This window comes from Budorcas taxicolor, chromosome 2 (genome assembly GCF_023091745.1).
Source record: "Budorcas taxicolor isolate Tak-1 chromosome 2, Takin1.1, whole genome shotgun sequence".
Lineage (NCBI taxonomy): Eukaryota > Metazoa > Chordata > Mammalia > Artiodactyla > Bovidae > Budorcas > Budorcas taxicolor.
Window position 1 is genome coordinate 135,680,875 of NC_068911.1, and position 26,614 is coordinate 135,707,488.

General features: G+C 37.8%; 1 protein-coding gene across 1 annotated transcript; it reads right to left on the reverse strand.

Moving 5' to 3' along the window:
• Positions 1–1,605: 1,605 nt before the first annotated feature.
• Positions 1,606–26,614, reverse strand: WDR12 (WD repeat domain 12). Its single transcript, XM_052662838.1, has 13 exons — positions 26,408–26,614; positions 21,898–21,992; positions 19,376–19,470; positions 18,404–18,510; positions 17,385–17,500; positions 16,673–16,827; positions 15,379–15,424; positions 13,097–13,182; positions 4,501–4,641; positions 4,239–4,344; positions 3,460–3,592; positions 2,669–2,741; positions 1,606–1,892 (listed from the first exon to the last, which is right to left on the reverse strand). Exons 1-13 carry the CDS (start codon positions 26,446–26,448, stop codon positions 1,815–1,817), a joined length of 1,272 nt encoding a protein of 423 aa, XP_052518798.1. The 5' UTR covers positions 26,449–26,614; the 3' UTR covers positions 1,606–1,814.

Consider the following 26,614-nt stretch of genomic DNA (forward strand, 5'->3'; position numbering starts at 1 on the left):
CTTCCTGTTTGGAGAGTAAGCTCTAACCACTTGAGTTACATAAGAGGTTTGGTAAAGATCAGTCTTTTTCTAAGAGACTTGGCCACTGATACTACATCCACCGCAAAGGAGAATACCTAAACCATGAATGTATCCTGCATTGGCACCATCATTAAGCACAAGCTTGGAAACAGGTTTTGTTGCCACTTCCTTCTTTGTCCTTCATTTAGTAAATAGGCCTCTTTGTGTCTGTGTTAGTCGCTCAGTCAGTGTCCCACTCTTGGCAACCCCATGGAGTCCGTCAGGTTTCTTTGTCCATGGGAAACATACTGGAGTGGGTTGCCATTCCCTCCTCCAGGGGATCTTCCCAACCCAGGCATCGAAGCCAGGCTTCCTGCATTGCAGATAGACCTTTACTGTCTGAGCCACCAGGGAGGCCCTTTACCTTCACTTTAACATGTAGTATGCTCACAGGCATGCTACATGGGAGCAGAAGAGATTGGGTGAATTAAGAAAAATATTTTCTGCAACTCTGTTCTTACGGTTCATTCAGAAAGAACCATCCAGAACAGGAATATAAACTCATTGTTGTCCTTTGAAGCAGGGTCAAGAGGGAGTGCTGGTCCTTAAGGAGTGTGGAACAAAACTACTTTAACAGTACTAGACTGCCTCTGAACTTCCATATACTAGAGGACTGATCATTCACATGGTTTAATCCACTCAGTCTGGCTCTCAGTTGCAGCCAGGTTATTCCGGTTGTTTTCTAGACCTCTGTAATAGGAAACTTCATATGAGATACATAGCATTAGAGTCTAATGATGAGACCAAACTAATTTCCTGTTTATTATTTAGAGGCAGAGGTGCTCTGCTTGAGAAATACCAATCCATTAAAGTCACATTTTAAGACATTCACTTTAAATATCTGGCATATAATAAATGGATTTAGATAAGTGCTAATGATACAAAAATTTTAGAATGTTTTTACCTAAAACTTACTGAAAGGTTTTGTCTGAAGAATTCTCATCTATACACAAGTATAAGTGTGGGAGAGAGATTCCTGGTTACCATGAAATCTGTATGCTATTTCTAAAGGATTCTCACTTGTCTTTATGTATTTTTAAAATCTTTTATTTATTATATTTTTGGCCACATTATGCAACTTGTGGGATCTTAGTTCTCTAATCAGGGACAGAGCCCTGGCCCCCAGCATTTCGAACATGGTGTCCTAACCACTGGGTCGCTAGGGAACTGCCCTGACTTATCTTTAAAACAAAGTACTTCACTTAAAATATTTCAACAAATTCTTAATAACTGGCAACATCTACATGTTTTAATGTTCTGAATACTTACAAAGAACATTATTACAGTTACAGAATCACATTTTTACCAAACACAGATTGTATTTCTGATTTTTTCTGTTAAAATTTATTACTTTTTAGATGCTTTTCTTAAACGCTAACTTTAAAGAGTGAAGTTTCTCCCTCAGAAATAAAAATGTGAACAATTACTGAACTTTTAATACATACTTTTATAGGACTTCAAAAGCAAATCGTAATTCAAACCAATACCTTTAGAAGAAAAATTAAAAACTCAGTTTAATTTCAAAGGTTTTCATAAGGTAGAGAATGCAGGCCATGTTTTATATTTAATAAACACAACTGTTGTATAATAAATACAAAATAAAAAGACAGTGATAACACTATCATCAAGGGGGAAACAGTATATTAACTTTAATCTAAAAGGCTGCTTCCTGTATCTGTCTTGGTGTTAGCTGAGTATTCTCTATTGATTTTGTTTACAGAAGGAACCTCTGTAGTCAGATTTATCTTTCACTTTCATGCCCCCACATGGGAAGTCGTAGGTGAATATCTGTAGGAATACAATTTATTGTCTGCTCCTCCACTGAGAAGTAACTGCATAAAGCGAGAGGGGAAGAAACAAACACAGAAGTAAATACAATTATATCATATGATAGCTAAACCTAATTAAACTATCAGTAGATATTCTGATTACAGAAAGAATTACAGATAAGCAATTAACTTGCACTGACAGTTAATACTCAGATGGGCCAATTGCATCAAATTTCACTACTATAGCACACACACACACACATATATACACAGTATATTAACACTTTAAAAGTGATGATTTTAATTTGGCTAAGGCATAATATGCTATCATACTTTCTATGAAAAGTTTGAAGGGTAATATAGTTTTACCTGTTCAAGAAAATTAAGTTTGTAAAGAACAGCACATTAATTGTTTATAGATAAGTGGGTATTACAGATTTTTCAAATAGCCCTAGGACCTACCTGTATTTAGAAAGAGTTCTTAGGCAATAAAATAACTAAAGTGTAATTAAGTACATTTTATAATATAGCCATATTATATAACATTTTTCTAAGTAGGAAATACTTTGACACAATCTGAAGCAGCAAGTTTATGGATGTAAAAATTTTATTAAAAATACTCTTGAGAAAAAAAACTTGCTTCAAAATATTCAAATTTTTCTACTCCTAATAGTAAAGGATACTTTTTTCTTCTTTAAATGATGAGGTTTTATGAGTATTAACTTAGAATACAGAATTATAAATATCAGATACATTGAAACTAATAACTGTGAATACAAACAATAAACTTATTCTAATAATATAGTTTCCTCTCTATCAAATAACTGATAAATTCTTACCCCTGAGTCTGTCCAGTCTACACTCAGAACTTTGTCTTCATGAGCAGCCAGATCATAGAGAGGAGCCTTACAACTAAAGATGAAAATATTAACGTGTTATATGCATTTCATAGTATTAAACAAATATATGTGCATAATCACTTACACGCTTCTGAAAATTTTAGTTTGCCATCCTTGTCCCAGTAACCACTTAATCTTAAAATTCTGAGTGTTTCTTGACTGTCTCTCCCTGTATCATTAACAGATTATGGGTTTGGTTATTGCCTCTCCATTCTACTTGTAGAAATATGTAAATAAATTATATATACATTCTCTTGGAGGCCTTTGCATATATTATTATTGTAGCCCTAAGTAAAGAAAGGAATCTGTAAATTTTTATCTTTAAAATATATTTTTTTATTTAATTTCCTATTAACCTAATTTCTAATTTGATCAGTTTCATTCATTTAGGCCACTTGCCTTCCAATTCTTTGTCATATTAAGGCTCAGGATTCTTTTTTGCTATTTTATGTAACGAGGTGAGAAAGATGGATTTCATAAACTTGTGTGTTTTTTTTTTGGCAAAAGATAAAACTATCATAAATTCATCCAGAATGCAAAAGATAACATATTGAGAAAATTCCTTTGATCCTGGCCTTCCTTTTTGATACCAATTAAGTATCATTTCAGGACATATGACCAAGAACATGTTTTTCACCGTTCTGCTTTTGGATAGTTATTTCAGTGTTCATTTTCTTTGTATTCAACAGGCAATTGATATACTTCTTTTATTAATCATAAACAGGAATTACCTTCTGGTATCCCACAGCTTAACCATGTTATCTAAAGAACCAGAAATGAGCTGCTGTTCATGGGTAGGAGACCACTTTACTGATGTTACCCAACCTGTGTGTGAGGTTAGGGACAGTGACACCAAAGAACCATCTGAACAAAACAAAACAGATAATGATTATAAAATTTTAGAAAAGAGAAGTAGGCAGAACACCTCCCTCGCACCCCACGTCAAATTTCTAGAAAATCATCTTTCAAAGGTCCGTCTAGTCAAGGCTATGGTTTTTCCTGTGGTCATGTATGGATGTGAGAGTTGGACTGTGGAGAAAGCTGAGCGTCGAAGAATTGATGCTTTTGAACTGTGGTGTTGGAGAAGACTCTTGAGAGTCCCTTGGACTGCAAGGAGATCCAACCAGTCCATCCTAAAGGAGATCAGTCCTGGGTGTTCTTTGGAAGGACTGATGCTAAAGCTGAAACTCCAATACTTTGGCCACCTCATGCAAAGAGTTGACTCATTGGAAAAGACTCTGATGCTGGGAGGGATTGGGGGCAGGAGGAGAAGGGGACGACAGAGGATGAGATGGCTGGATGGCATCACGGACTCGATGGACATGAGTTTGAGTGAACTCCGGGAGGTGGTGATGGACAGGGAGGCCTGGTGTGCTGCGATTCATGGGGTTGCAAAGAGTTGGACATGACTGAGCGACTGAACTGAACTGGTCTTTCATATACAGCTCTAGTGAGAAGAGACATTGATGTTATTCACCCATGTTTTCTCCTGGAGATTTACATAACTCACCTTTAGTTCGGGGATCCCACAGTCTGATATGCCTATCTGTACTTCCAGATGCTAAACGTTTACAAAGTGGAGAATAGGAGATACAATTAAACACTTTATTTCCTGTCTGGGAAGCGGAAAAAAAAAGGAAAGAACATGTAACCAGAGTAGGCTAAAAGTGATCATCTCCTAGAAGTTTACCACTTAAAAGCTCAAAGTTAAAATAAGTAAATTTTTTTTTTAAAAAGCTCTATCAGAGAAGCACTGAATTTATAAGTCTTACCAAAGTTGACTTTAGACTGCCAGACTCAACATCCCATACTTTAATCGTGTGGTCCCAAGACGCACTGCAGATTTCTTCAGCATCTGACCACAGAACTGAGGAAATGGCTTCCTTGTGGCCAGAGAGGGTCACAATGGGAGTCTAGAAATGAAAAGACACCCAAAAGGGAAAGCATTTTCAGTTCAGAGTGATCAAAAAATAATAGTAGCTATTACTTCTGAAACCCATATGCCAGATATTTTGTCAGGTACGTTAGCCCACCTGTCCTGCCCTATTTCATCTTTACAGCAACCCTCTAAGAGACACTTCAGTTGAGAAAGATAACTTGCCCAAGGTCATGCTGCTTAAAGATGGCAGATTTGAGTTTGAACCCAAATATTACTCCAAAATTTGTAGTCTTTCCACAAGATTCTGTTGCTACTCCATCTGCTCTACTTTTCATTTTCAGGGATATTAATATCGACACTAAAGTTTCCCAGTTGACAAACATGTCACATGTAGAAGCTAGAAGAAAAAGCCCTGGGGGCAGAAAGATGTAGGTTTGAGCTAACGTGCTGCCATTTTCTACATGACTCTTCCAGGTTTATTAATTTCAATAAGTTATTCTCACCGCCTCATTTCTTCAGCATCCAATCTTTAAATAATGTCCCTGGTTCATTTATTAAAACTCCAAAATCTCTAATGTCCCTCTCAAATTAAAATCCTCAAACTAGGTAAGGTGTCTGTATTAAACACAAGGAAAATGTAAAAGAAAGAGGGAAAGAGTTCTGAGGGAAAGAGTTCTTAAATGAGGGATACTTTTTTAACTCTGTTACATTTCACTTCCTTACATGTTAAGGGAATTACACCAGATCAGACATCAGCAAAGTTTTTTGATAAAGGTCCAGAAAGAAAAAAAATTTTAGCCTTTCCAGGCCACATACAGTCTCTTCTGCATATTCCTCTTTGTTTTTAAAGCCTGTTAAAAATGTAAAAATCCCTCAGCTCTCTATAGCACAAAAATAGGCCAGAGTGAGAGCTCCTGTTGGGCTGTTATTTGCCACCTCCTGGACCAAATGATCCCTACAATCTCTTTTCCAGCTCTAAAATTTTCCTGAAAGAGGTAAAGCAACCTGATAGAGAAGTGAGGAACAGGGCAGCCTCTGTTGTGATCCAAAATTAAAGTAAGGTAACATAGAGATAATCAGAGACTCCAGGATAGGAAATGACATGTAAAATGATGGGCAGACTTAAATGAATAAGCAATTCCATTCCTAGGTATGGAATTGGAATTGAAAAATGAGGACTTTTCAAGAAAAATGGAAACTTAGGTTCATACAAAAAACTGCCCACAAGTGTTTCTAGCAGTTTTATTCATAACTGTCAAACCAGAAACAACCCAAATATCCTTCAACTGGTGAATGATTAAACCAACTGTTGTACAATATATCCATACAATAGAATGCTACTCAGAATTTGAAAGGAATATAAATAAACCATGACATGGTGCTTCCCTGGTGGCTCAGACGGTGAAGAATCTGCCTGCAATGTGGGAGACTTGGGTTTGATCCCTCGGCTGGGAAGATCTCCTGGAGGAGGGCATGGCAACCTGCTCCAGTAGTCTTGCCTAGAGAATCCCTATGGACAGAGTAGCCTGGTGGGCTACAGACCATGGGGTTGCAAAGAGTTGGACACTACTGAGCGACAAGGCACAGCACAAACCATGATATACCCAATAACTTGGATGAATCTTTGTTGTTCCCCTCAAATATATTATGTGGGGGAAAAAAAACCTTGATGCGAAAGGCTACATACTGTGTGATCCTACTTATATGATATTCTAAAAAAATTCTAGGAATGAAGATTAGATAGTAGTTGTTAAGAGTATATAAATAGAAAAGGTTGACTACAAATGCGCAACGTGAGTTTTAGGGGATGGCAAACTGTTCCATATCTTGAATATGTATTAGTTACATATTATATGTATTTACCAAAACTCAAAAGCTGTACACCAAAAAGAGTGAATTTTCTTGTTTTTGTTGTTCAGTTGCTAAGTTGTATCTGACTCTGTGAACCCATGGACTGTAGCCTGCCAGACTCCTCCATCTATGGGATTTCTCAAGTAAGAATACTGAAATGGATTGCCATTTTCTTCAACAGGGGATCTTCCTGACCCAGGGACTGAACTAGTGTCTCCTGTATTGGCAGGCAGATTCTTCACTGCTGAGCCACCAAGGATGTAAATTTTTTAAAAAAAAGAGGTAGAAAAGTCAACTTTGGCACTGTTAACTGCAAACAAACTTCAGTAGAATGAAAGTGAAAGTGACACAGTTGTGTCCGACTCTTTGCAACCCCGTGCCCTATACAGTCCATGGAATTCTCCAGGCCAGAATACTGGAGTGGGTATGCCGGGAGCCAGCGTGAGGAATCCCACCTGTGACAAGGTCATGCGGCAGAGATCTGATGGGCAAGGTCAAGTCAGATCTCAGGTTTCCCCCTGGTATTTCCTGAGTGTGTACCCCTCAAAATAAGAATATGCCTGCCTGGAAAAAGTCATCTCAAGGCTTTAGTCTTCTGCATTTGAAAGGGTGTTTCAATCCAAAAACCCCTCTGACGGCTTTCTAGCCTGCCTGCAGGACTCGTACAGCTGCGCGTGTGATTGTTTGAGGCCTCCTGACCGCAGGAGGCACAGGAGGCTTAAAACATCCTAGGAATGCAAGGGCTTCCGAGGAGTCAAAATCATTAGAATAGGACTGAGTCTTGCTGCCAAATTTTCATATCTTTTACTTGTTGATATAGTTGGTATATAGAAAAAACAAGTAGCAACATTAGATCTTTGAGTTAAGTACCTTCTTTGTTATAACCCACTGCGCCTCGGTTCTATAGAGGTGTAACTTTAGTGCTTTAAGGAGATGCAGATTAAAGAAAAACACTTCAGGGGAAACGAGATTAACATTCATTAAGGAAGAGAGCCAAAAAGTGTTAACAAGCCTCTTGGCCAGAAGATAATGTAAATCACCTGAGACCTTCTGTATACAAAAAGATATACAGAAAGAGTCTGGGCTGCTAACGCTGCATAATTTTGTATTACCCATTGATCTCTATGTAAAATCAAATGTATAAAAGGCCTTGAAGGACAATAGAGGGGGGGCCAGTCATTGGCAGGAGTGGTTTCCCCCGTGTCTCCTCTTTACTCTAATTTCAGGCTGAATTCCTTTGGAACGTGGAGGCTCTCCATGTCTACTTACTTGTCCTGGCTTTTCAGATCCGTGAGAGAGAGAGCCCAAGGTGCCGGCGGCCTAACGTAGATGGTGCAAGTTCCTTGTCTGGAACTTTATTGGTTTTCCATGTAAACCAAGTTAATCAGCCTCTTTTCTCCACTTAATTTCCCTACTATACTATTTCTTCCTAATCTAATCTTATGTTAATAAATAAATAAGTTTTTCCCTCGCCAACGCCGTCCCCACTTCGAATTCCCTGGATCCACCGGGGCTGGACCCCAGCATGGGTAGCCTTTCCCTTCTATATTCAGTAGAATGATACTGGAGAAAAGCCATTTTGAGAAAAAAATGTAGAAAAAACCCTATCGTATGTTAATGTATTAATATGAAACAAATGACCATTAAATGAACTGATTGAGAATGTTATTCGTGTTAAGAGAAGTCAAATACTAGAAAGAAATCTAGAGAGAAGACAACTATTTTTGAAATTTGTCTTATTTTAGTCTTCACAACCCAACTTTTCCTATTATTTCTGATTTTCACTTCAAATAGCTCTTCTACTTTTTCTCTGCATTCACAATTTGGCTAACTGGTACAAGAGTCCTAGCTTTTTGGCTTCTCAGCTTTTGACATGCCTTCTTCACTAAGCTTAATCATTTCCAGCTTTTGGTTTAAAATGTGAGACATGAGACACTGCCTTTCCCTTCAACACCTAGAGTCCACTGTGGGGGTTTTTAACTGGCCTGATTTCAATATTGTCGACTCTCAGGAATAGGGAGGCCCAAGGAGGGAGACAGAAATGGGGGAGGAGCTTGTCAGTGGAGCAGTCAGGACATACACATTTACTGATTAAGTTCACTGTCTTACAGAGGCATGGTTCATGGCACGCCAAAGCAATTACAATGGTAACGTCAAAGACCACTGATCAGGACTTCCCTGGTGATGCAGTGCATGGCAATTTGCCTGCCAATGCAGGAGACGTGGGTTTGATCCCTAGTCCGGGAAGATGCCACATGCTGCAGAGCAGCTAAGCCCGTGCGCCACAACTACTGAGCCTGCGTGCTGCAACTACTGAAGCCTGTTCACCTACAGCCTGTGCTCCACAACAGGAGAAGCCCCTGCAGGCACAATCAAGAGTAGCCCTCTGCTCTTCGCAACTAGAGAAAGCCTGCTCAGCAACAAAGACCCAGGGTAACCATAAATAAATAAATAAAATTCTATAATAAAAAAAGATCACAGATCACAATAATAATAATTTAAAAGTCTGAGGATTTCTCATGGTGGTCCAGTGGTTAAGGACAGTGAAGGACAGGAAAGCCTGGCATGCTGCAGTCCATGAGGTTGCAAAGAGTCAGGCATGACTGATCGACTGAACAACCAGGGGTTAAGACGCTGCGCTTCCAATGCAGGGGTTGCAGATTGGATCCCTGGTCGGGGAACTAGGATCTCAGATGCTGTTTGGTGCAGCCAAAAAATAAATACATTAATTTTTAAAAATGTCTGAGATATTATGAGATTTATTGATATCAAAGTGTGACACAGACATGAAGTGATGAATGCTGTTGGAAATATACCAACAAACCTGCTTGATACATAATTGCCACAAAGCTTCAATTTATAAAAACATATTATCTGCAAAGTGTGATTAAAAATGAGCTATCGGAGAAGGCAATGGCAACCCACTTCAGTACTCTTGCCTGGAGAGTCCCAGGGACGGGGGAGCCTGGTGGGCTGCTGTCTATGGGGTCACACAGAGTCGGACACGACTGAGGCGACTTAGCAGCAGCAGCAGCAGCAGCATGCCCCTATATATGAAGTATAAAGCTAGATGAAACTAATCTAAGTGATATAAGTCAGAAGAATGATCACTTTTAGGAGGCTACTGATTTCAAGGGAGCCTAGAGAGAGTCTTCTAGGAGGTGTTGGTAATTCTTGATGTTTTGCTTTGGATAGTGATTACTTGCATATACACAACTAAAAATTCATTGAGCTGCATACTTCACTATATGTATGCCAAACTTTAATTAATATAAAGGTTTTTAAAAAAGCTGCCTTAGGAGTAAAGAATTTTGATCATTCAAGAACTCTTTTTCTACTCAAGACATATTCTTTAAAGGTTGATCAGATATATGCATCAATAAATTGCCACTGGCACATTATCCAATTGATAAGGCATTTATAATTTTAATTTGTCCTATGAGAAAAATGATAAGGAAGCTGAGTTGCGAATCATTCCACTTGCAATTCAGCAGTCTGTGTTTAAATGTATAAATTGTAAATCACTATTTCCTATTGAAAACAGTAAGTGCTACTATTTATTGCTGTGTACCTGAGTTTGATGAATTATTTGTGATCATACTTTATTCCTCATTTTCAACAACTTTATAAGCTATCTTTTTATTGGGGACTATAAGAATTAAGGTGCAAATGTGTACCTAATTCACTGCATATCCATTAAAGCTGTGAGATAATGAAAGAAAAAAATATGATTTCCTACATCTGACTCAGTATTGTTCCTCTCATTTAGTATATTAATTCATGCAGATCATAATAAATATCCTTCTAAAGGAACAGAGCAAATATGAATGAACTTTCTGAGTGTAATTTAATTGGCTATACTAGTGAAATGACGGAATCAAAACTTCAGAACTCTTGATTTCTAGTGATTTAGGAGATGTACTAGAATTACATCTTTGATGTATGAAACATTAATATTATTACTACTTTTAAAATTGAAGTATAGTTGATTTACAATGTTTGTTAGTTTCTGGTATATAACAAAGTGATTCAGTTACATATTCTTTTTCAGATTCTTTTCCATTATAGTTTATTACAAGATATTGAATATAGTTTCCTGTCCTATACAGTTAAGACCTTGTTGTTATATATAGTAGTCGGCTAATCCTAAACTCCTAACGTGTCCCACCCCAACCACCACCTTTTCCCTTTTGGTAAACATAATTTTGTTTTTTACGTCTGTGAAACATTATCATTCAACAGTTAGGTAATGAGATATTTAACTTTGTGTAAGCTCTAACAATTAAAAGATCTTACTTTAAAATTCACCATGAGATCAAATAAAATAGCTAAATAACCTACCAACCTGTAAGCCTAGCTTTTTGTTGTTGTTTAGTTGCCAAGTTATGTCCAACTCTTACAACCCCATGGACTACAGCACGGCAGGTCTCCCTGTCCCTTACCATCTCCCCGGAGCTTGCCCAAGTTCACGTCCATTGAATCGGTAATGCCATCCAGCTATCTCATTCTCTGTTGCTGTCTTCTCCTTCTGCCTTCAATCTTTCCTAGCATCAGGGTTTTTTCCAATGAGTTGGCTGTTTGCATCAGGTGGCGAAAGTATTGGAACTTCAGCTTCAGCATCAGTCCTTCCAATGAGTATTCAGGGGTGACTTAAGATTGACTGGTTTGATCTCCTTGCTGTCCACAGGACTTTCAAGAGTCTTCTCCAGCACCACAGTTCGAAAGCATCAATTCTTCAACCCTCCTTATGGTCCAGCTCTCATGTTCGTATATGACTACTGGAAAGACCATAGTCTTGACTATACAGACCCTTATCAGCAAAGTGATATCTTTGCTTTTCAACACACTGTCCACGTTTGTCATAGCTTTCCTGCCAAGAAGCAACCATCTTCTAATTTCATGGCTATAGGCACCATCTGCAGTGATTTTAGAGCTCAAGAAGAGGAAATCTGTCACTGCTTCCATATTTTCCCCTTCTGTTTGCCATGAACTGATGGGACTGGATGCCACAATCTCAGTTTTTTAATACTGAGTTTTAAACCGGCTTTTTCAGTCTCTTTCTTCACCCTCATCAAGAGGCTCTTTAGTTCCTCTTTGCTTTCTGCCATTAGAGTGGTATTATTCGCATATCTGAGGTTGTTGATATTTCTCCCAGCAATCTTGATTCCAGCTTGTAACTCATCCAGCCTGGCATTTTGCACGAGGTGCTCTGCATGTAAGTTAAATAAAGAGGGTGACAATAAACAGTTTTGTTGTACTCCTTTCTCAATCCCGAACCAGTCATTTGTTCCATACAAGAATCTGTTACTTCTTGACCCGCATACAAGTTTCTCAGGAGACAGGTAAGATGGTCTGTTCCTATCTCTTTAAGAATTTCCCACAGTTTATTGTGATCCACACTGTCAGAGGCTTTAGTGTAGTCTATGAAACAGAGGTAGATATTTTTCTGGAATTCCCTTGCTTTCTCAATGATCCAGCAAATGTTGGTAATTTGATCTCTGAGGTCCCTCTGCCTTTTCTAAACACAGCTTGAACACCTGAAGCTCTCAGTTCACGTACTGCTGAAGCCTAGCTTGAAGGATTTTGAGTATAATCTTACTAGCATGGGAGATGAGTGCAATTTTACAATAGTTTGAACATTCTTTAGTATTGCCTTTCTTGGGAATTGGGATGAGGATTGACCTATTCCAGTCCTGTGGCCATTGCTGGGTTTTCCAAATTTCCTGACATACTGAGTGTAGCACTTTTATAGCATCATCTTTTAGGATTTTAAATAGCTCTGCTGGAATTCCATCACTTGCACTAGCTTTATTGGCAGTAGTGCTTCCTAAGGCCCACTTGATTTCACACTCTAGAATATCTGGCTCTAGGTGAGTGATCACACCCTCGTAGTTATCAGGGTTATTAAGATCTTTTCTGTACAGTTCTTCTGTGTGTTCTTGTCATCTCTTCTTGATGCCTTATGCTTCTATTAGGTCTTTACCATTTTTGTCCTTCATTGTACCCATGCCCATCTTCGGATGAAATGTTACTTTGATATTTCCAGTTTTCCTGAAGAGATCTCTAATTGTTCCCCTTCTATTGTTTTCCTCTATTTCTTTGCACTGTTCATTGAAAAAGGCCTTCTTGCCTCTGCTGTTCTCGGAACTCTGCATTTAGTTGGGTGTAACTTTCCCTTTCTCCCTTGCTTTTTTGCTTCTCTTCTTTCCCCTGCTATACACAACCACTTTGCCTTCTTACATTTTTCTTTGGGATGGTTTTGTTTGCTGCCTCCTGTACGATATTACGAACTTCTGGCCACAGTTCTTCAGGCGCTCTGTTTACAAGATCTGCTCCCCTGAATAAAGTGATGAGGCATGCCGTGCAGGGCCATCCAAGACAGACAGGTCATACTGGAGAGTTGTGACAAAATGTGATCCACTGAAGGAGGGAATGGCAAACCACTCCTGTATACTTCCCGTGAGAACCTCATGAACAGTGTAAAAAGCTTAATGCCATTATATTCAGTGACTCAAAATGCAGCAGTTTCATAATAAAAATTTAGTAATCTACTAAAAGAAAGTCTAATTATGGTTGAAGTACCAAGACAAAAGGAAACTAAGTACAGTAAAGTACCGTCAGTTCTCACGAATACTTACCCTTGTTAGTCCCAACTGCTCTGTTTTCTGTTTCTTTCTTGGTCGATTTGTGGATTCTTCCATTTCATCTTCTTCATCTGTAGGAACTACATCATAGAGAAGTAGATATGATAAATTTAAAATTTAAAGTAAATATTAATTACAGACAATCTCAAAGGATTCTTATATTTCTGGGCATATACTTCATGTTATCTCAACTGGTTAGGAATGAATATATTTTTTTTTATATTGGTTAATGGAAAATCCTATCTAAAAACAATACATTGGTTACCAATCTTCCAAAAGGAAAAAGCAAAAAATAAAGTACATTAAAATCCTAAAATCTAACCAGTTTGGTATCTTATAAGGATTATCATTATCAACCTTCATCAGTTACCAGATCTATGAAAAGTTGCTTACTACTTTAGTTGTAGGAGAGTTTTGACAAGAGTGTATTTAAAGGGAATGATATGGTAAATAAACATGTTAAAAGGACATACATTCCAGCCATCTTTATTTTTCTTGACTATTTCACTTTTATTTTTACTGCATTAAAAAAAATTAATTTTATGTATTTATTTTTGGCTGTGCTGGGTCCTCACTGCTGCATGGCCTTTTCTCTAGCTGCAGTGAGCAGAGGCTACTCTCTGGTTGCAGTGCCAGGCTCTCGGGTGTGCAGGCTCATGAGTTCAGCCCCTGGGCTCTAGAGCACGGGCTCAATAGTTGTGATCCATGGGCTTAGCTGCTCTGCAGCATGCGGACTCTTCCCAGATCAGGGATCAAACCCACGTATCTCCTGCACTGGCAGGTGGATTCTTTACCACTGAGCCACATGGGAAGACCTATTTTACTTTCCTATCAATAAAAGTGTTTCATAGTTTTGTTTTAAAGAACAAAAACAAAAAACTTTGTTATCCAGCATTTGGCTAGGTAGGAAACCCAGATAAACAAACCATAGAGTTTAATGTTTTGTAACTGTTTATAAATGTCATGTGCTTTTCCCAGAATGACTATAAGCATCTTAACGGTAACTATTCATTTATATGTCATCTACCCAGCACTATCAAAAAGTATTTCACAAAAGGAAAAATTCCTCCATAAATGTTTTGCCTCAAAACTGCTTGCTTTAATGAATTTTTGGGAAAAAAATAAACTAAAATGGGTTTGTATTTCCTGCCATCTTACACATAATTATTTAAAACTGTTTAGGCTTTTCTTGATTATCTTCCCCTCTCCACTTCTACTCTGTGAACTGAATTTAGGGTGGGGATGGCAGTTTAGTCTCCGAGTCGTGTCTGACTCTTGCGACCCCATGGACTGTAGCCCACCAGGCTCCTCTGTCCATGGGATTCTCCGGGCAAGGATACTAGAATGGGTTGCCATTTCCTTCTCCAGGGAATCTTCCTGACCCAGGAATCGAACCCTGGTCTCCTTCACTGCAGGAAGATTCTTTACCAACTGAGCTATGAGGGAAATTGTACAGTAGCAATAGAGCAATTTCCTCAAAAGTTAGCAGAGATATTCTGTTAACCTTTGCAAGAAATAGTTCTGTACTACTATTCTTTAAAACATATGTGGGTTTTTCCCCTTCTTTTCTTCCAGAAGTGTTTTCTTACTATTATCAAGGAACCTTCCTTGAGCCCCCCTTTCCCTCTGATTGTTCCTTCTATTTTTTCAAAGTAAGAAAGTTCAGTAAAATTGTATTAAAAAAATTATTTAAACTAAGCCACCTTAACTAAGAAATTTCTCTAATACTAAAGTATCAATATGACTCAGAAGATTAGTTATTTCCAGGTTTCTGAATAAGGGAACTCTGAGAACTAAGGCAGTTAAGTCCCACTGCACCAGACGTGTCACTGATACTTGCAGGGATTCAGTGACACTACCCAATAAATAAGGGAGTGGTGGGGCAGAAAGACAGAAATTAGTAATTTTTCTCTCTACTATAGTACTTTGTTTTGGGCTTCCCAGGTGGCAATAGTGGTAAAGAACCCACCTGCCAGTGCAGGAGATGTAAGAGACTTGGGTTTGATCCCTGGGTCAGGAAGATACCCTGCAGGAGGGCATGACAACACCCTCCAGTATTCTTGCCGGGAGAATCCCATTTGCATTCTGACGGCCTACAGTCCATGGGTACAAAGAGTCAGACACGATTGAAGCGACTAAGCATGCATATAGTACTTTGTGACCCAAATGCCATGGTCCAATTTTTATGGCAAATTATGGGCTAAAAAAGTCTTTTTTTACATTGTAATTCTTAAAATACCACTAATAAGAGAAAGTAGAAGAAATATTTCATTTACCTGTAGACCAAATCTTTAGCATCTTATCCCAGGAGCCACTGCAAAACTAAAGAAAATGAAGGGAAAAACAGGATGAAATATAATCCATCATATTATTTGCCTTTTTTCCCCCTGCTATTTAACTTGAAACCTTTACTTTGCCATGAAATCCTTACGACTATGGCATCGTCTTTTTGCTTGTCTTCCTAGTCTCTGGGAAGTTGTATCCTCAATCTCATGGCAGTTTAAAGAACTACCATTCTTACGGGACCTATACCCTGGTCACGGTTGCTTAGATCAGGGTGGGCCACTGACCGACGCTGTGCCAATAAGTCTCTTCCTCCTTCAGAGCCTGTTTTGGGAAAACTTGTGTTCTAGAGAGTTGAAGTTATTCATCTCCCAGAGACAGTACAGGGTGTAAAACCTGGGAATACCGAAGGCTAGGTTTTATTGCCATGTACGGAAACCAGTTTGAGGTGAGAAAATGAAGTCAATATGGGGAGACAAGAGAAGGAGGAGGTATGCCACATTCGAGCTTCTACTCCACTAGTTTGAAAACGATCATCACCCTGCGCATGATGTGATTCATCACTCCTTCCTTAGATCTTTTAAGCTAAAAAATTTCAGGATGAGTTTCTGTCTCTTATAGCCAAGAGACAGGGAACAGTTAATTCACTTAGCGTTCGACTCAACAACATGTAAACCTTCATTATGGCTCAGAATGAATACACATCAATCTTTGAATGCAGAAATGTCCTCTACTATGCTAACTGGCAAAGAACTATTGAAGAAACAGTCTTAAATCTAGAATACGTAATTGTGGTTTGAAGAATTTTCAGATGAAGAGTTTATAACCCCTCTTAGTAAAAACTGTGTTGCCCTCACGGTTTGTTTTAACTTTTACCATCCTGTCATGATACAGAGTAGATCAGCAATAATTGTAAAACAACCTCGATTAACGCCAGCTTTAGTGTACGCCAAGCCTTAGGTGATCAGCTAGACATTTTTAACTGATGACAGCACTATGAGTAGTTGAAGGACTGAAAACGGAAGGTTACACAAAGAAATTACTTGTTTACCTGAGTTCTTAAAATTTCTGCAGTTTATATAAAATTCCAAACCAAAGATACCTAGAGGGAGGGAATGAGTCTTGATATGTCTAATCATATGAGTATTTACTTCTGGTTTGAAATCATATTCTTCAGCTGTTATAAAAGTAGGCCAATCACAGTGACTTTATGAAGAAAAGAACTTACTCGCACAAGAATCTCAAATTCTAACTGAACACAGTACTACTAACACAATAGCTACTTACTTTGGTTCCTGTGCTGTCCACAGCTATGGAATCCACACTGCCAGCATGACCCCTGCAGCAGTGCAGAGCCTTCACCTTGTTCCTTTCCACATTCCACTCCCATAAGAGAATAGTCTGATCCATAGAGGCACTCAGTAGTAGACAAGACAAATTGTCTTAAGAAAGGAGAACACAAGAAACAAATTAGTACAAAAATTTTACAGTGTTCTGAAACTGAAGAAATAAGTTTTTTTGTGGTTGTTGAGAAAGATGTTTAAAAGGTAAAAGACCTTTGGGAAAAAAACTAGCTTATGGTAAAAAGGGAAGATTCTTCAAAAATACTATAGGGACTTCCTTGCTGGTCCAGTGTGTTAAAATCCTGCAGTTGCACTGCAAGGGGTGCAGGTTTGATCCCTGGTCAGAGAACTAAGATCCTGCATGCCATGTGGAGCAGGTTAAAAAAAAAAAAAACTATGAAAAAGATATGCATTTAACACACTCACTATTAACTTGAAAATGTATATTACAAGACATAATTTTAGGATTCACTTCTACTGATTCACGGATTTTTAGAAAATATGTCTTTTCTTAAACACTGGGTATTTTAAAGTCCCCATAATAACTAAGGCATGAGACATTTCCTATCCTGTTCCAATTCTGCCCCAGCATTGAAAATGGCTTATTTCCAATTCCCTATCTAGGATTCCTCTCAGTGTAGGCAAAGAGTCCTAACCTTTTTTCACCCAGGCCACATCTTTTACAACATCTGTATGTCCCACAATTGTCATTATTGATTTTCCTTCCAAGGACCAGATCCGAGAAGTCTTATCATAAGAACCAGTCAAGATCCTATGAGGAGAAAAAAAAAAAGAGTCCTATGAGATACAAAAAGCACCTTTTTCAAACCCTGAAATCAATTTTATTTCTAAAGCAATGATAAAGTAAACCTTGCAAATTATATTTTCTAACCTTTAATATAAAGATTAAGACTTCAAAACACACTAGAATAAATCAGAAGACGTTACATTTGGATTTTCCCCCTCCTAAAAATAAAAATATAATTGACAAACCGTAAATATCATTTTTACTATTGTTGTAAAATACTACCACTCCCAGGGAGGCTAAGCAAATTGTTTGAAAAGCCTAATAGTCCTTTGTATTTAACCAGTGAAAACCATTAAATAGAAAACCAGTAGAACCATTTAAAGTAAAAAGTAAAACCAATAAAAACATAACTATGTAATAACTCTGGGGAGACATTCATTGAATGCAGACTCCTACTACGATCCATTATTGATGTGTTTTTCTACAAGTAAGGCCAGTAGGGTTTTGTTCTAAACCCAGTCACACCTTCTGATTCCAATCTGTTCTTTTCAGCCCTAAAATAGCATGACTTGCATCTTCAGGGTAGTAGGTTAGCAGATCTGTGGCTAGAAAAGGTTTTTTTCCCCCTCTATGAAACAAGTTATATTCTTAGTCTTAAAACCAACATAATCAAATAAATGCCCTAAGAGACACAACATATTCGGAAGATAAGTGTCACTATCACATCTTGAGACAGAAAAGAAAACCTATTAATAGGTATATTTCTTCTTGACTATACTAAATTTAAAGGTCTTTGGCATGGTGACGAGATATATATGTATGTGTGTGTGTATATATATATATATAAATTACTTTCACAAAGAACAGGCAATCAAAGAAAAATATTCACATATTACATTTAAAACAAGAACATTCATCTGGCAATACCATTCCTCTGTCCCTTCGATTGCACTGATCCAGTCATCATGGAACATGCATTGTTCCGGCTGAGGGGCAGTGTACTTCTCCACGTACTCTAGTTCCACAACTTCTTCCTAGTCACAGAGAAAAAGCAGAAATCCATCAGGTGGTGCAGTTTTTAAATAGTATATTATGAAAATAAAGGAGCCCCAGTTTACCTCCTTCATATAATTCCTCTTCCAAATCCAAAAATTTTGGAGCCATATAGAAAGTGAAAAACTTTATTTGACCTAACAGTATGCTAAGAGTAATATTAAGAAATATTAATGATCTTGGAAAACTTATGCTTAAAGTGGAAAAAAAGAATATAAGAAACTATAAAATCATAAAGCATATAATTTAATGGATACAGAACTTCTCTTTAAGATGATGAAAAAATTCTGGGAATGGACAATGGTGATGGTTGCATAGCATTGGGAATGTACTTAATGAATTGTACACTTAAAAATGGTTAAAAGATAAATTTTATGTATATGTTAATTACAGTTTCAAAAATTGCCACCTTAATTATAAAAGCAATTATAATTTATATTTTAAATTATAAAAGCAATAATAAGGTAAGTTTGACAATTAGAGGAAGAGGGCAATCACTAAAAATCACATAAACCCAACCCACAAGCTTATATATATGTACAATCACTTTATACACCTTTACTAGTAGTAAACATATTTGCTTAATATGTTTCTTGATAACTTCACAAACATGAAATTATCTTTCCATATTCATTTATCTGCATTCTTTGAATAATTTTCTTCTCTTAGAAGAAAAGAGAGGATTTAAAAATTGAATGTACAGAAACTGAGGTTCAAATTTTTAGGAAAAAATAATAATCAAAAGGCTCTTGGTTGCTGTAGATTCAGGTTGATTCTAAATGGAGTTTTCCTACATTATCTGGTAATACCTTCAGTAAAATAGAGCAGGTAAACATTTGAACTTACTGATGAGATGTTTTCCAGTTCCATGTGTTTGAACAAGGGCATTCGTAGAAACTGGCCCTTGATGAGGAAATCAAACTCCACATGTTTGTGGAACTCTACAGAAAATACGTAATAAAATTATCAGTATTAGGACCTGAAGTGGTATTGGCAGACATAAATGAGAGACCCAAAACAAACAGGTACCTATTATCCCAGTGTGGCCTCGAAGTTTCCCTAGACTTTCCCCATGGTACAACAGGACCACGTATTCCATATTATGTGATTTTAAAGAACAGAAATACTTTGCTCTGTTGGTATTAATATTTTTACTGTGGATAGTATAACCATTCTGAGTAAAAAAAACCTTTGTATTCTATGAAAAATCCCAAAATACCCAAAAGTAGCAATAACATAATGAATCCTCATTTGAATCTTTTGTCAACTCATGGACAATCACCTGTACTCCTCCCCCTCCTCTTCTGCAGGTTTATTTAAAACCAAAACTCAGAAATGATATAATTTCATCTGTAAATGCTTCAGTATGTATCTCTAAAATATAAAGACTTTTAAAAAGTCACAGTGGGGACTTCTCTGGTGGTCCAGTGGCTAAGAACTGGCCTTCCAGTGCAGGGGTCGTGGGTTTGATCCCTGGCTGGGGAACTAAAATCCCACATGCTGTTGAGCAACCAAACCCGCGTGCTACAACCAAGACCAGTGCAGTCTAAATAAATAAATAAAGTTGTTTTAAAAAAAAATAAATAAATAAAAAGTCACAGTGTTAAAAATTATTTCTCTTAATATCATAAAGCCAGACAATGTTCGCATTTCCTTGTTTTGTAAGTGTCTTTTTACAGTGAGTTTTTTTAGAATTGGCATCCAAAGTCCTCACATTATATCTGATTAATATTTTTAACAGTTCTCCATCCTTCTTTTCCTCTGCCTTTTATTTACTGAAGAAATTGGGTCTAATACTCACATTCTGGCTTTGGTTGTTTAAATCTCCAAGGTATCCCTTAACATGTTTCTCTACCACCTACACACAACCTGTACATTAGGCAGACCTAAATGCCTGATTAGACTTTGGGTTTACTTTTGGCAAAATATTTACACACAGTATTTTTTCCTATTGTATCACATTAGGAAGCATGCGGGGGCTTCCCAGGTGGTGCAGGTAGTAAAGAACCTGCCTGCCAACGCAGGAGACATAAGAGACATGGGTTTGATCCCAGGGTTGGGAAGATCCCTTGGAGAAGGGCATGGCAACCCACTCCAGTATTCTTGTCTGGAGAATCCCATGGACAAAGGAGTCTGGCAGTCCAAGTCCATAGGGTCACAGTCAGACACGACTGAAGCGTCTTTGCACACACGCATGAAGCACGCTACTTCACTGTGACTCTTTTTACGATATTAAATTATCTCTGAGTTCAGAGGATGTCAGTCGGTTCCCATCCATCACAATGTTCTTTGTTAGCCTTTTACCTAATAAATGGCTTTAGTCGTTACTGATGATCAGTTCTTAAATCCATCACTTCATCTGGAGTTACGAAATGCTAAAAATTCTTCATTCTATCTGATTTATTAGCTATACTCTTTTTTAAAGAATTCCCCGTCTCTCTGTCTTGTTGCTTTTTAAAAATCTGCATCACAGAATTAACAGAACGAACTTATGCTTACTGGTGGGAAGGGATAGTTAGAGACTTTGGGATGGACGTGTACATACTGCTATGTTTAAAATGGATAACCAACAAGGAGATATTGTACAGCACATGGAACTCTGCTCAATGTTATCTGGCAGTCTGGATGAAAGGGGAGTTTGTGGGAGAATGGATACATGTATATGTGCAGCTGAGTCTCTGTGGTTCCCCTAAAGCTATCATCACATTGTTAATTGGCTACACCCCACTACAAAATAAAGTTTTTTAAAAAAAATCTGAATCATTTGCATCTTCAACTCAAAAGCAGTAACACAGTTATTCGATTTATACAAAAAGATAAATGAATGTTCATCTACAATTTAGAAAACTATGCAAATATTTGCTTGAGTGCTCAGTTGTGTCCAACTTTTACTTGGGTAACAACAAAACCATGTACTCGTACTACAAAGCCTCTATTCCAAGAAAATAATTCTTATTCTAGTTTGAAAGAGTTTTTCAGCGAGCAGGATATATGACATCTTTGAAATGATGTCTGATGATTCTATTCATCAGAATCTCTATATTATATCGATAGGAAATGCTATACGAATATCTCTGTATCAAGAACTTTTACCCTAAAAATCTTTATTCCTAAATCTCAACCATCTTCTCTCCATATTGCCTTAAAAGCAGATTAAACTGATTTTTTCCGCTAAAAACTTATTTAAAACATTTTTCAAAGTTATCATGTAGGAGGGAAATTATATGTTATAATTTATAAATTTTACCACTATAAAATGCATGCAGTATTATAGAATAATGTCCCCAAAGGGCTATAAATAACAATGTGATGTACTTTATTTAGTTAGTCATTTTGCCCTCTCCTAACATTTCATGGTATATACCTACCATTTTTGGCCTCCAACAATTTATTGATGATGTTACTAAGGTCAGCAATTTCAGACGCTGCAGGTATGGAGAAGGGAACATCATCTACCGCATATCTACAAAAAGGAAATGATACATCAAATCAAGTTTACAAATATTTTAACAAACGCGCATTTATTCATTCAACAAACATTTACTGGGTATCTAATACATGCCAGACATTTTGCTACATGGGGTTAGCAAAAAATGAATTAACCTGTGGTCTCTGTACTTGAAAAGGGTTTATAAATAAACAAATACAAGGAAACTGTGTAAGAACAATGTAATAAGTAATACATAAAATGAGAGAACAAGGAAGTAGTAGGGTATTTCAACCAGAGAAAAGGAGGATGAGAGAGCAGAGTCTGAAAGGATGTATAAAAAAAGAAAAACACTCTTACACTACACATAGAAAAGTAAGTTTTCCCTGGCTGACGCGGGGGAAGACAGAAAGAAAGGGTGCAAAAAAGCAGCATACACAAATAAAAAGCTAAGTCATTAAACTGCCCAACCAACCTATTCCAAAGTGTTATTTTACTCTAGACAGTGACCAAGGACAAGGCTAACAAGATGTGCATGGATTGGCTTGGATGCTGTATGCAGTACTTTTGACTTCTTTCCTTAGGCAATGAGGAACCACTGTCTAAGTCAAATAACAAACATCATCAAAATTTTGTTTCGTTAGATCTCTCTGGGGCAGCACTGCAGTGACTAGATTAGAGGCACCCACAACAGCAGGCAGATCAGAAACTCTTTTGAGAGAATGGGAGAAAATTCTTGCAAATCACATATCTGACAAGGAACATGCATCTGGAACATATAAAGAACATTTATAACTCAATAATAAAGACAACCCTATTTTTAAAATGGGCAAAGGATCAAAATAGATATTTCTCCAGAGAAAACATACAAATGACCAACAGGCACATGAAAAGTTGTTGAGCACTGTTAGTCACCAAGGAAATGCAAATCAAACCACAAGGAGTTATCACTTCATACCCACCAGGATGTTTACAACAAGAAAGACAGATATTAAGTGTTGGTGAGTAAATGGAGAAACACTTATTCATTGCTGGCAGGAATGTAAAATGGTACGATTGCTTTGGAAAAATCTGGCAGTTCTTCAAAAAGTTAAACATGGAATTATCACTTGACTCAGCAACTCCAGTCCTAAGTACATACCCAAGAAAAATAAACACATATGTTCACACAAAAACTTGTGCACAAATAGTTCACATTACCACTATTCTTAATAGCCCCAATAGGTGATAACAACCTAGAAGTCCATCAACTGAACAATGAAAACAAAATGTGGTATAGCCACACAATGGAGTATTATTCATCTGTAAAAAGGAATGAAGTACAACATGGACAAGGCTTGAAAAGCACCATACTAAGTGAAAGGAGCCAGTCACAAAGGACCACATATTATATCATTCCATTTATAGGAAATGTTAGAGACAAAAATTGAATAAGTGACTGCCCTGGGCTGGGGGTATTTGGAAATTTTTGGAAGGGTGGGGGGAAAACGGTAACAACAGCAAAAGAGTGATGAAAAATGTTCTAAAATTTTCTGTGGTGATGGTTGCACAATTCTACAAATATACTCAAAATTAGTGAATTGAACACTTCAAATGTGTAACATCTACTATATGTGAATTACAGCTTAATAGTTGTTACAAAAACCAAAACCAAAAACGTCTCCATAATGTCTAAATTACGGTTTTATTTGTGCAGAATGTAAAAGAGGTTTAGGTAGAACTTACAGGGCTCATCAAATCTATAAGAAATCTCTTTCTGCAGCAAAGGGAGTTAGGGGAAGAGGCTTCAAATCTTGTTAAAATGTAGATTCTAAATCAGTAGATCTGAGGTAAAGTCTGAGATTGTGCTTTTGCTAACCAGCTCCCAAGTGACGCTGGCCTTCAAACTATACTTTTTTGAGTAGTAAGGCTGTGGATATATATTTATCATGTTGAAAAAAGTAAGGACTTATTTAGGTTCTCCAAAAGGTATCAAAACCTAGAAACTGGAAGTGTTGGTTTACTGTTTTGGTCAGTAAGATGGGGGTGGCGGAGGGGGAGAGAAGCATAATTCACACACTTATACATGAACATACATGCATATGTAAATTATATGCATCAGTTCAGTTCAGTCGCTGAGTTGTGTCCGACTCTTTGTGACCCCGTGGACTGCAACACACCAGGCCTCCCTGTCAATCACTAATTCTCAGAGTTTACTCAAATTCATGTCCATTCCGTTGATGATGTCATCCAACCATCTCATCCTCTGTCGTCCCCTTCTCCTACTGCCTTCAATCTTTCTCAGCATCAGTCTTCAAATGAGTCAGCTCTTCGAATCAGGTGACCAAACGATTGGAGTTTCAGCTTCAGCATCAGTCCTTCCAATGAATATTTAGGACTGATTTCCTTTAGGATGGACTGGTTGGATCTCCTTGCAGTCCAAGGGACTCTCAAGAGTCTTCTCCAACACCACAGTTCAAAAGCATCAATTCTTTGGCGCTCAGCTTTCTTTATAGTCCAACTCTCACATCCATACATGACTACCATATGGAAAAACCAGAGGCTTGACTAGACGAACCTTTATTGGCAAAGTAATGTCTCTTTTTTAATATGCTGTCTAGGTTGGTCATAACTTTTCTTCTGAGGAGTATGTGTCTTTAAATTTCATGGCTGCAGTCACTATCTTCAGTGATCTTGGAGCCCCCAAAAATAGTCTGCCATTGTTTCCACTGTTTCCCCTTCTATTTGCCATGAAGTGATGGCAAATCTCAAAAAACTAAGAGCATGGCATCTGGTCCTATCACTTCACGGCAAATTATATGCATATACATGAATAAATCTACTTTCCCCCTTCATTTTACTGATCAGAACATATTATATAAAAGGGAGAGGAAAGTTTAATTTCTAGATTTTGTTAACTTTTGTGGAAATCTAAATATATAAACAAACACATATACACACATTTGGCATTTAGCCATTTATCACAGCAATTTAAATAGAGTTGCAGTTGCTCTAGTATTTCTTAAAATTTTGTGTGAATCAACAATAATCTCCATAAACCTGTTAATTAGAAAAAATACAGCAGTCATGCTACTGCATCACCTATTCCTTTAGAACTATTTAGACTAAGTATATATACTCATCTGTATTGATAATACAATTCATATATGCTGTATGCAACAGTACAAGAGGTGTGAGTATGATTTACCAGCTCAATTCATAAAACTACAAACAAGGAATAAAAAATGTAATCTTAATTGATGGGGGAGTTTTTTAGTTTTTCAGTTCAGTTCAGTTTAGTTCAGTCGCTCAGTCGTGTCCGACTCTTTGCGACCCCATGAATGGCAGCACACCAAGCCTCCCTGTCCATCACCAGCTCCCGGAGTTCACTCAGACTCGCGTCCATCGACTCAGTGATGCCATCCAGCCATCTCATCCTCTGTCATCCCCTTCTCCTCTTGCCCCCAATCCCTCCCAGCATCAGCGTCTTTTCCAACGAGTCAACTCTTAGCATGAGGTGGGCAAAGTACTGGAGTTTCAGCTTTAGCATCATTCCTTCCAAAGAAATCCCAGGGCTGATCTCCTTCAGAATGGACTGGCTGGATCTCCTTGCAGTTTTAGTTTTTAGCTGACATTAACTTGTTAATACAGCTTATATTTATTATTTATCATCAGTACCAGAAAAACTAGACAAACATTTGTTGACTCAATCAATCCAATTAGCATAACGTAGTCTCTACCATCAGGAGACTTAAAATATAGCTGAAGAGACTAGGCAAACAAAAAGAAAAATTAATAGTGTAATATATGCCACGAAGCAGAATACAATTACGCTTCAAACGATTGCTATGTATCTGGGGACCATTTGTAAAACTGGTAAAATGTTCATATACATATAAGTATACACATACGGGTGTGTATATATGTATACACACACATATATAACATGCATACGTATATGTGTAGATATATGTATATAAATACCCCAAATTATAACTGAATTGACCTCACAGTCTTATCAAAAATCAGTTCTACCAACTCCCTATTGGGAGCTCCACCTTCTAGCGTGGTTTGGAAAAACATCATCTATCACCTACTTAAGAAAACGAAGTTCATGTTTTCAGACACCACCACTAGCCGCCAGACTAACGATATGGTCCGTTGTTCACTGCTCAGTTGCATAATGCACTTCATTCAGGAAGCAAACCTGAAACCCTTCAGGTCTCTCTACCCTTACAATTCAAAGTATATACAGCCTGAGAAGCTAGGCAGGAACGATGGGAGAGAAGTCCTCGCAAGGTACCGCAGAAAACGCGCTGAAGCGACGAATCCAGTCAAAAAGGGAACAGGTAAATTGACGGCAAAGACAACCAGGCATGCACAAGGAAGAGGTCCTACGAACGAATTCGGGGGCCCGGGGCGGGGGAGGGGAGGGAGTGAGGAAGGGAGAGAGAGGGAGTACGCTCACTTACTTCTTGTTGTCAGTGAAGAAGCGTGTCTGGAGCTGAGCCATGGCGTACCTAGAGAAACGTATGAGTAACAATCAGACAATCGGCACTCTGGTCTTTCAGTACTACAAAAACGGGGATCTCAAAATGAAGCTGCACGTGTCAGAGAAAAGATGCAGTCGATCCCAGGGCTTCCGCTTTCTTTCCCCGGGCCTCAGCCAGAAGGGACCA